General features: G+C 38.1%; 2 protein-coding genes across 3 annotated transcripts in view; both read right to left on the minus strand.

Moving 5' to 3' along the window:
• LOC107660801 (tubulin beta-4B chain-like) overlaps positions 1 to 464 on the minus strand; it is a 5,387-nt gene extending 4,923 nt beyond the window's left edge. Inside the window, exon 1 of the mRNA XM_016450224.1 lies at positions 317 to 464. Coding sequence (XP_016305710.1) covers positions 317 to 373 — 57 coding nt within the window. The 5' untranslated portion in view covers positions 374 to 464. The remainder of the gene's footprint in view (positions 1 to 316) is intronic.
• Positions 465 to 1,122: 658 nt separating this feature from the next.
• LOC107660803 (ancient ubiquitous protein 1-like) overlaps positions 1,123 to 11,702 on the minus strand; it is a 26,192-nt gene continuing 15,612 nt past the window's right edge. Inside the window, exons 5-13 of one of the 2 annotated variants that reach the window (XM_016450225.1) lie at positions 11,162 to 11,248; positions 7,369 to 7,441; positions 4,007 to 4,080; positions 3,463 to 3,529; positions 2,801 to 2,924; positions 2,548 to 2,691; positions 2,209 to 2,360; positions 1,820 to 1,908; positions 1,123 to 1,604 (exon numbers count right to left, since the gene is read on the minus strand). In XM_016450225.1, the coding sequence (XP_016305711.1) occupies positions 1,559 to 1,604; positions 1,820 to 1,908; positions 2,209 to 2,360; positions 2,548 to 2,691; positions 2,801 to 2,924; positions 3,463 to 3,529; positions 4,007 to 4,080; positions 7,369 to 7,441; positions 11,162 to 11,248 (856 nt within the window). In that variant the 3' untranslated portion in view covers positions 1,123 to 1,558. The remainder of the gene's footprint in view (positions 1,605 to 1,819; positions 1,909 to 2,208; positions 2,361 to 2,547; positions 2,692 to 2,800; positions 2,925 to 3,462; positions 3,530 to 4,006; positions 4,081 to 7,368; positions 7,442 to 11,161; positions 11,249 to 11,702) is intronic. The other variant, XM_016450226.1, reaches the window with a different exon arrangement.

The raw sequence follows: 11,702 nt of genomic DNA on the forward strand, positions 1-11,702 counted from the left end.
TAGTTAAAAAAAAAAAAAAAAAAAGCAAGCTAGTTTTCGTCAATGTTTAGCCGAGAACTCAAAAAAGAAGACCTTATTTAAAAACGTGTTTCCTGTGTGATTAATCCAGGACCACATTTAGACCGGAGTAGCTTTTAATGGTGAAATGTAAAAATGATAACCACAATCGAAATCAGCATAGTGTACAGCATATATTTAAGAAAAAATAAAAAACTAAAACAAATCGCTGTTCTAAACGCCGCGGATTAGTTATTTTTAACCCCCAAAAGGTATTTAATGGAGTACGATTAAAAATATATATTTGTTTAGTTCTTACCTTTGCACCAATTTGGTTGCCGCACTGTCCAGCCTGTAAATGCACAATCTCCCTCATTGTTGATTATTTGCTTGCTTAACAACACAATGTACCTGAAACAAACCCCTTCCGACTCAAAACACTCGACAATGAGGTCGTAATATCAGACGTGCTCCTACTTATTCAGTCTGGAAAAATCACCTACATTTCCTTCATTCTCATTGGTTGCTGTACGCCCTCTCCAGCATTCTCATTGGCTCTCTTGTGTGCTCATTGTTATGATTGGTTCGTACAGGCGCTGACGTCACTAGTAAGGCTTTATAGCTATTGGCTGGAAGGCAGCGCGGTTATAACGGCTCTCTCGACATTCAAAACGCTTATCTAAAAAAATTAAACGTTTTTGAGAAATAGGAGGGGCTGCAGGGATATTTTCCAAAACTTAGTTGCTTGTAAAGAATGAAATCAGGGCTGATGCCATTTTGACAGTTTAACATTACTATTTGCTCCTCATTTACCACGCTGACAAGGTAAAGATAGTTCTTTCATATGGCAGCAATAAAGAAATAAAAATCGCTAATAGGTTTAAAGCTCATCTATGAAGCTTGTGTAAATGTGTAAACAAAGATAACCATAGACAGTACAGTCATTTAGTGTTGTGTATATGAGTGTCCTGAAAATAAATGTTTCCAAAAAGTGCTTTAAAGATTATACAAGCTATATGCCCAGTCTTTATACCTAGAATTGTACATCCATCTCTCAACAACCACATTTTCATTGAAAAAAAACTGCATCAATAAGATGTATTAATAGACACAAGGAGAGTAGTCTTTGCATTTCTATATGATTTTTAATGTCTTTAAAAGCTGATATTGCATCAACATGTATCCTTGACAACATAACATACCTCAAGTTGTGTTTCAGCTCACCTTCATGTTTCTGATCCCCTATTCTCTACCCAAGGACCATATAAAAATAATATGAAGTGTGCCAAGGTCACTGGGTCTTAATACAAATTGTTTACCAAAATAATTGTTTTCTGTTGCAGAGAGAAATAATAAAAAGACATGCATGATTGCCATGCAAGAAGATTTACAAAGAAACAAAAACAAGAAAGGAAAAATCCATCCTTCGCTCGGCATGTTTGGTGAACACAAATGTTGTTTCATTCTGGGTCAACTCTATAATTTCTTCTTTGTCTATGCGGATTTTGTGTTAAGCAGCTGTCTTTCCTAAACAATTCCTCAGGTGAGTCTTTGTCCACGGTCATAGATTTTCCACTTGGTTCAGTCCATGTTTTTCAATGTATCGTCTGCGGGTGGGGTGAATAGAAAATAAAATATCAGATTACACAACAAATAAAAATAGAGTGTAACATACCTTTATTTTACAACAAACCTTGTGGATACTGGCATACAATGGATTTCAGGCACAAATATTTTCAAGCACAATGCCACTGTGTGCTAAACATATAATCTAAAATGCAACATATTTTAAATATCATTTTAAGGTTTTTAAAACAATTACCTTCTTGCATATTTGTATAAGGCTTCTTTTCTCTCCTGTAGAGACATGTGTCTGTCTATGGGTGTTCTCCCAAAAGATTTGGCAGCTGGCTGTTGAATGAATACACAGACATATCTATATAAATATCTTGTCAGACAAAAGTCTAAGGCGGTACTATTTATAGGTAAATTCACTAATATAGGCCATGCGAGATATTTGTACAGGATAAGTTCAAACCCAAAACACAGAGCCTGTTTTTCTGTGGTGCAATGAAGAATATTGCAAATTGTATTTATAAATTTTGTGTAATAAATGGATTTGTTAATATGGGACAAGAATTTTGACAAAAGAACTGATTAATTTGCTCCTGCATTTTTCTCAATGGGTGAGGATGTGAGGGTCAGCTGTACCTTTAAATTAGGTGTGGATGCTGTTACAGACAGGGTGGAGGAAGTTGTTTGTTTGGCTGAACCTGAAGGTGTGCCTGCAGCCGCCTCCAAGCTGAACTGGTCAGTAGGCTCCAGCAGGTTGGTTATGGTTGTGTCCACACAGTTGGTCTGCACTGTACAGAGACAAAAGAAAACTTAACCAAACCTATTCTGGCTGAAACTGCATTGCTTAAACCCAAGGAATCAGTTTTGCATTAGTACGCATACGCAGGAGCCACGGAAGTGTATAATGGCACATATGCTTTTTGAAGCAAACAAAGCTAGTCTGTTAATGCAAAGCATTATGGGAGGATGACATACACAAATCTCTGGTGATGACCGATAACGGGACGTCAGGCAGCACCTCTTTCACCTGCTGCGCCATACATGCTACTCGTGAGTCTTCAGCTCCTGCATTTGTGCCCAGGAAACCCTGTGCCACTGTGCGAGGTCTGGCACCCAAATCTGAAGACAAAAATTTAGTTTCATGTTACATTACAATACTAAATGCATCTTCTATATAGATCCAGTGATCTAACTTTATGGATGTATACATCATAATTCCATTTCTCACCATTGAATCCGTTCTTACTTGAATGTGCAGTCTGAGCGGCAGTGTGTCTTTTCCTTTTGATGTGCTCAGCTTTGTCTGCTTTAGTGATCTGTGTGGAGATCACACCCAGCTCGGTGGCCAGCAGCTGACGGAGGGACACAATGGACATTACATCAAACGACACCAAAACAAGCCAAAGCTTTGAACTGGACAAGAAATAGATCTGAAGGTTAGGCAGATGAAAAGCAATGTCAGCGGACCATAAGGTAATGGTTTGTTTGAACATGTTTTTAATGGGAATTCAACCAAGTATGACATTTGAAAATGGATTCAAATCCATTTAATTTCAAGGCATTTCAGAATGTATTTATTGCTACAGAAGCATGACTCACATACTTTCAACAGGTTATAGGCAGAGCATGGGTAAATGCATTTACATGCACTTCAAATGTTTGTTTCACTAGAACTAATGCAATAATTCTTCTAAGAATGCTTTAGTCCGACTGAAATCGCAGCAGTCTGATTTTTGTGAAATAGGACTAATAGACCTTCACTACCATTCAAAAAAGTTGGGGTCAGTTAGATTTCTGAAAGTCTCTTATGCTTACCATCAAGGTAAAATGCAACCGTACAACATCTGATGGATAAAATAACACACAGACTTCACAAAAAAAAAGTTTTACCTCTTGTACTTTGCTGGCAAATTCTTGATGGGATTCACCATCTTCTTTAGACAATGGTGGAAGCCATCTGGTTGAGAGCATTTCAAAACAACACCTTACATTTTGTTTTACACACACTTAACATGAGTGAGAAAGAACATGTTACCTATTCAGAAAGACAAAATGCTTCTGATTCTTCCTTTATTCGCTCAACATTTACAACACAAAACATTATCATTAAACACTAGTATATCTATTTCTAAATGTCAACATCATATAAAACAAAATATTTGCAATGGTGTGAAAGCATTTACTAACCAAATATTCAAAAGTGACAGTAATAAAAGTAATGTATTTAGCAACAGGCAGGTATACACAAAAATTCAAGATTAAAACTGAAACTGTCGCTCTTATAAGCTGCATACCTAAGACTCTTGAGCCTATTCAATTCTAAAAAGCTTAATTATTGTCGTATTACCAGTGCTGGCCTGGCGAGAGCAGCAACAGAGGATTGTACATTTAAAATAAAGCCACTGGACAAAGGAGAGACTGTAATATGTAGTACCTTACATGGTACACTGTGAATGGTACAAAAAAGGTCCATAGCAGCTCTGTCAGCCATGAGGATGCTGGTGTGTTCTGAAAAAAAGAAAAGAAAGAAAGACCTTTTATATCATCCCCATGCTAGTGTTTAACAGAACACAGTTATGTGCATGTAGATGACTTGACACTTATTATATACACATACTTTCACATTCACAATGCAACTGACCCTCTAAAGTTGACCAAGATCATTTAGGGCACTTTCACACTAGCACATTTGGTGCACACCCGGGTTCGATTGACGTCAAGAGTTCTGTACGTTTGGCTAGTGTGAAAGCCGTCATGCGAACGCAGGTGCGCACCGGGGTACCGTACCCAGACTACCTGAAGGAGGTGGTCTGAGTTAAATTGCACTCGAACTATGGCACGGTTCACGTGAATATGAAAGCAACATGGACTCGGGTGCGAGTAGTAAAGTAACCTGCGCATGCGTTTTTAGCAGATTACAATGTATTTTCTTCAATACAACACATATAAGTGATCATAGTGTTGCTGATTTACCTTGGATTCAAGCGAGAGTGAAACTGCAGTGTATTCGCGTGTAGCCACTGCAATCAGAGCGGCAAATGTGATAATCCGCTGTCTCCTCAAAATAGCTGTCTACATGCGACGCACATACAGTAAACCCATAAGTCGTTTACTCTGCTGCACATAATAGCACCAAATTAATTTAAAAACACAATATATTGACCCCGTTCTGTTTTCTATCATATGTTGTGCACATTTGCCGCAAATGCACCGGGGTTCGAGAGAATTAAGAGAGTGTGAAACCAGACCAACGCTGCGGAGGGTGCCAGGAACAATCGCACTCAGGTTCGAACCACAGCAAACGAGCCCAGTGTGAAAGCCACCTTACAGAGCTGCAAAAGCAGGTCATTCAGAAATTGTCCAGGTATTACCATCACAACCATAAGCACATTAACATACGAAAGCCACAATTTACATAAAACACCTATACAGTATTGAGCAACACGCTCCCACGTTCCGTCCTGAACGACAGTGTGAGCTGCACCAGCTGTTTTCACATGCAAACAGGTAAGCAAATTGTAACAGGTCATTTACATATACAAGACTTAAAGCTACAGTAGCATGTTTAACCTTTAAAGACCCAAAGAGGTCAAAAAAAAGTGTAAATACTGTAAGACAGGAGTGATGTGATCCTTTGTCCTGTTTCCAGACAGGATTCGAGCAGCTGAATTTTTAACCAGTTGTAATTTATTTAGGGTAGCTTTTGTAACCCTGGCCAGCAAAGCATTGCAGTAATCAATGTGAGAAAATACAAAGATGTTAAATTAACTTCTCAGCCACCGGAAATGACAACATAGGATGTAATCTGGCAATATTTCTAAGATGAATAAATGACGTCTTGACAGTGTTCTGAACATGAGGAACAAATGTTAAATGAGCATCTAATATCACCCCCAATTTTTTTTTTTTTTTTTTTTTTAATTCCAGGGTAAAACCATCTACACTTAGAGTTAAAGACCCAGCATTAAGTAACTGGAGGGATGAACCAATGAGCATTACCGCTGTCTTGTCACTGCTTAGACAAAGAACATTTCTAGACATCCATTTTTTTCATCTCAGAAATACATTGAGAAAGAAAGGACACAGCCACATTAACATCAGGTTTTGAATGAATATAAACCTGAGTGTCAGGGTAGAACCATCTACACTTAGAGTTAAAGACCCAGCATTAAGTAACTGGAGGGATGAACCAATGAGCATTACCGCTGTCTTGTCACTGCTTAGACAAAGAACATTTCTAGACATCCATTTTTTTCATCTCAGAAATACATTGAGAAAGAAAGGACACAGCCACATTAACATCAGGTTTTGAATGAATATAAACCTGAGTGTCATCTGCGTAAAAGTTGAGACTAAGTAATCTTAAAAGTTGACCAAGAGGATAAATGTAATTACTAAATTGTAGATACTAAAAAGTAAAGGGCCCAAAATAGATCCTTGAGGAACGCCGGATTACACACCAATATCAGACCTGCAACCTCTCACAGCAAACTGCTTTCGATCTGAAAGATAGGACTTAAACCAGCTTAGATCAGTATCAGAGACACCAAAGACAGACTCTAAGCGAGTAAGTAAAATTGAGTGATCAACAGTGTCGAAAGTGGCACTGAGATCAAGAAGAATCAAAATAGAAAGACAGCCAGAATCAGACGCAATTAACAAGTCATTAGTGACCTTAACTAATGCTGTTTCAGCACTGTGGAGTTTACGAAATCTGGATTGAAGGGGCTCAAAAAGATTGTTTTCGGTAAGATGGGAATGCAACTGAGCAGCAGCAATACACTCAAAAATTTTGGCGAGAAAGGGCAGATTGGAAATGGGACGGAAATCATTAATGTAGAATATGGCATGTTTATTACTGCTGTTTTACAATACAATAAAATAAAAACCAAGCAACGACATGACAAACAAAACCAATCAAAAGACTTTAATATACAGCTAAGAAGATTTCGTATTGGGTGGGGTTACCTAGCAGGAAACTGCAAAGATAGAAACCAAGTGATCAAGACAACGTCCTGTCACTTGTTGCTTTCTGTGACTGGTTAAAACATGATATCATACAAGGGTTTTCAAACTGTGTTCGACGTATTCAAGGGGGTGAACGACTTAGAGAAAAACAGTTAAATAAAAAAAAACAAAATTTTTAATTTTGCCTTAAGTTGCCTTGCCTCACCACTGTAGAGAAACCACCCTTAGACCTTTTAAATTTTAAGATGATCATAACTGGGGGTACGTGGCATCTAAAATATTAAATACCCTGATGTAATACAGCAGCTGAGGGAATGGATCATATACATACACCAATGCTCACCAAAAAAATGAATAAACCCATTTTTTCAATGCTGTAATGGGAGCACAAGGTCACTATGAGCCAATCTGTAGACCTTTGACAGTCCGTCTTTCTATTGCACTGTGAATCACTTATTATCAGTGCTAATATAAATATCCTCCTGATGAGCCACACACTCACAAAGACCCTCTTGTGTGCGTTAATGGGAACTTGAGGATGAAAAAAAGATATGGAATCTCTAGACATGATTATTCAGTCACATTTAAATGAATGCAGCGGATGGATGGTTTCATAACGAAGCGAGAAATGACAACTGCAGCACTGACATAAAAACTACAGGTAGGATTAAATACACATTCAGAATAAGCAGGTTTTTTTTGTTGTTGTTGTAATGTTTAAAAATGTAACCAGGTTAAAAGATATATACCTGGCAACCGCAAGGTTCACAACCATAATGACCATAATGACCAAGAGTGGATTACAAAAAAGGGTTTGAATGTAATTACCACAGCTATGAAAGGCCTCTTCACCAGCAATGCCACAGGCTGGATAGCGTCAGACACAGAGAAAGGCCAAGAGCTGAGGAGAGAATAGAAGTTGGGTCTTTTAAAAATGGCGTCTTTCTTAAAGAAAAAAAGGAAATGTTGTCATCTAAAAGCTAATGGCATAATGGGTGTCAGCTGATTTACAGGCAGTAAAGGCTAAACCTGAGGATCAGTAAAGCCTGATCATATCTTAAAGACCCTTCAAGGAAGCTTAGAGAGGACCTGGCAACCCTCCCAGAACAGATCCACATTTAATCACTAGAGACTCCCCATTAAAGCGGCCCATACTTACCAAACATTATTTATATCAGGCACCTGACTGTCTATGTACAGTATGGTCACATTTAAAACCAGATCAGATATGACAAACAGCATTCAGGTTATTTTTTCATTATAATTGAATGACTGTTGGTTAAATTAATGACTTTTATATCTTTTAGTGATATTACTGTTACAAACAGCAATAGAAGCATTTAAAAAAGGACAGTTCATATAGTTTATTATACATTATACACACACACACACACACATACATACATATCTATATGCATGTATGTGTGTGTGCAGTGCTTGAAGTGGGCCGGTACGGACCACTTCAATATTTTAGTCTTTAGTGTACTAGCACTTTCTCGTGCGTACCGGGACTTCTGACATGCTGCCGGTACTGAGTCAAAGCGTCAGTGTCTGGGTGATTAGAAATGACACTATAAAGCACACTACCCAGGAGGTCATTTGAAACCGGTAAACTTCTGGAAAGTTCAAGATTCCAGTAAGGGAATGCATTAGTAATAAGTTCAAAACAGTGCTAATGCAGAGAAAACACGGACGATTTCATCTGAGATGGCGGAGAGAATAGTGACTCGCATTCAGACGGCAGTAAATTATTATTTTCAGCGTGTATTTGGCTTAAAAGCACGAGTGGAGTGTTTTATAATGAATGCCGGCTGAAGGTGTTTTAGATTATGCGCTGGTCAGTGGTTTAGTTATTCTGAATGGATCCGTATAGTAGCATGTACAGTCAGGTCAAGGTTGGTTTAGTGGTCTTTTGGCGTCTCCCTGTGGTCCTGTTTGGTATCGCAGCTTAATTGGTGCTTATTTATATTAAAAATGCTCTTAACAACTTTCTTTCTTTATATACATTATATACATATATTGGGAATTATGAAATTTTTTTTATGTATGTATTTATTTATTTAGTTCCAGCACCCAGCACTTCCACTTCAAGCACTGTGTGTGTGCATAAACACACACACACACACACACACACACACAATAGACAATAGCAACTGTGGGATTTATAAGTAAATCCAACTTTATATGCATACATACACTATACTCACGTATGGCGATATATAGGCTACTATATAGCAAATCGTTCCTTTATTAATAACGCTAAAAGTCCCACCTGCTGAAAGCTGCGCGGAAAAAGTGAAAGTAACCAGCTAAATGTTTCATACTGGCTCTTGGCACAGGAGAACACCACCTTCTATAAAACAAAGTATATGTTTCAGTCCTGTCACTTTTTTACATACTTTTACACTTGTTCTGCTGTTTAAAAAAAATCTTTCTTTTCACTATTACCACAAACAAGCTATGTAGCAACTTGAATCTGAGTTTATTAGCTCTACGTTATCAGTTTGCTGTCGTGACTCTCGCGAACAGCACTGAACGCGCACTTTTCAATACAAAAAATGTATTATTATTTTAAACCTTTTATCAGCTTATGTAGTCTCTACAACCAATGAATTGCTGATCTCTAGTGATGTATAATTTTTGTAATAGATCATTTGTTGGTAAAGGGTGAGAGATCTGGCGAGCCACATGATTTTTGTCAAGAGCCAGGTCTAAATCACAGTCCCTAAAGGAACACTGAAGCTTCTCTCATTGCACTAATCTTCACTCCGTGACTTTTTCTGTTTTTCCTATTTCCACCTTCTTCCTCTCTGCCGTAACATTTTCAAAATAGTCACAACATGCTTCAAAAAATATTTAGCTATAGGAGATACTTCAATGACAGGCACTTTTATGTCACCTTATTTTTAATCGACACTGAAAGATTTGAACTTTTTTTCTCTGCTTTTTGCTTTACGAAGGTCACATTAAAACGGTCTTGGAAACTTTCCTTCATCCTTTGTAAAGTAGTTTAAAATAAATAGCTTTTTTTGTAAAAAAAAAAAAAAAAAAAATTTTTATAAAATGTGTGTGTGCAGTGCTTGAAGTGGGCCGGTACGGACCACTTCAATATTTTAGTCTTTAGTGTACTAGCACTTTCTCGTGCGTACCGGGACTTCTGACATGCTGCCGGTACTGAGTCAAAGCGTCAGTGTCTGGGTGATTAGAAATGACACTATAAAGCACACTACCCAGGAGGTCATTTGAAACCGGTAAACTTCTGGAAAGTTCAAGATTCCAGTAAGGGAATGCATTAGTAATAAGTTCAAAACAGTGCTAATGCAGAGAAAACACGGACGATTTCATCTGAGATGGCGGAGAGAATAGTGACTCGCATTCAGACGGCAGTAAATTATTATTTTCAGCGTGTATTTGGCTTAAAAGCACGAGTGGAGTGTTTTATAATGAATGCCGGCTGAAGGTGTTTTAGATTATGCGCTGGTCAGTGGTTTAGTTATTCTGAATGGATCCGTATAGTAGCATGTACAGTCAGGTCAAGGTTGGTTTAGTGGTCTTTTGGCGTCTCCCTGTGGTCCTGTTTGGTATCGCAGCTTAATTGGTGCTTATTTATATTAAAAATGCTCTTAACAACTTTCTTTCTTTATATACATTATATACATATATTGGGAATTATGAAATTTTTTTTATGTATGTATTTATTTATTTAGTTCCAGCACTTCTTTTTTCCACTTCAAGCACTGTGTGTGTGCATAAACACACACACACACACACACACACACACACAATAGCAAATCTCAACTGTGGGATTTATAAGTAAATCCAACTTTATATGCATACATACACTATACTCACGTATGGCGATATATAGGCTACTATATAGCAAATCGTTCCTTTATTAATAACGCTAAAAGTCCCACCTGCTGAAAGCTGCGCGGAAAAAGTGAAAGTAACCAGCTAAATGTTTCATACTGGCTCTTGGCACAGGAGAACACCACCTTCTATAAAACAAAGTATATGTTTCAGTCCTGTCACTTTTTTACATACTTTTACACTTGTTCTGCTGTTTAAAAAAAATCTTTCTTTTCACTATTACCACAAACAAGCTATGTAGCAACTTGAATCTGAGTTTATTAGCTCTACGTTATCAGTTTGCTGTCGTGACTCTCGCGAACAGCACTGAACGCGCACTTTTCGGTACAAAAAAATGTATTATTATTTTAAACCTTTTATCAGCTTATGTAGTCTCTACAACCAATTAATTGCTGATCTCTAGTGATGTATAATTTTTGTAATAGATAATTTGTTGGTAAAGGGTGAGAGATCTGGCGAGCCACATGATTTTTGTCAAAGAGCCAGGTGTGGCTTGCGAGCCATAGGTTCCCGACCCCTGTCCTATCCTAACAAACCATACATCAATGGAAAGATTATTTATTCAGCTTTCAGATAATGTATAAATCTCAATTTTCGAAAAATTGACCCTTATGACTGGTTTTGTGGTCCAGGGTCACATATAGCAATTAGCTACTTAGTTGCTTGTAATTTGATATTTAGATATAAGCATTAACATTATGATATTCTATAAAGCTGCTTTAATTAAAAGCTGAAAAAATCACTTAAATACCTGAACTTGAGGAGACCGGTTCGGCCATTGGTGGTGTCCTCCTCTGGAAAGAGTAGTAGGGGTAAAGCGGCAGGAGATGAGCAATACCTGCGGAGGGTCTCCATCAGCTCCGTCCTGCTCTGTACACCTTGACCCAGCTCCATAAAACCCCTCGCCCAGCACAAGAACCCCACAGGGCCCTCCAGCAGTGGCTAAACACACAGAGGCAGACAGGAAAACATGGTTACATGTAGCTGATTAGCTATATAGCATTATGTTAGTTAGGGTTGGGCCGATAGATGATGCCATCGTCGATGGCTGACAGACATCACGATGTTGAGCCGGCATCGATTGCGCGCTCTCATTTCACTTTCACTTTTGATATTCGCGATCACAAGGACTCTATACAATGGAGCGGCAGTACTTACCACACATTTGACAAGATTAGATGTTTGTCATTGGTGCTCAGGATCTGCAAATCATTCGCCATCATCCTATCAGACATTTCTCCTTACTCTGTGTATGTGGTAAGTGAACTTTCATGTACTGTAATGCAACAGGC

This window comes from Sinocyclocheilus anshuiensis, unplaced genomic scaffold (assembly GCF_001515605.1).
Source record: "Sinocyclocheilus anshuiensis isolate Anshui unplaced genomic scaffold, SAMN03320099.WGS_v1.1 scaffold1289, whole genome shotgun sequence".
NCBI classification, from domain to species: domain Eukaryota; kingdom Metazoa; phylum Chordata; class Actinopteri; order Cypriniformes; family Cyprinidae; genus Sinocyclocheilus; species Sinocyclocheilus anshuiensis.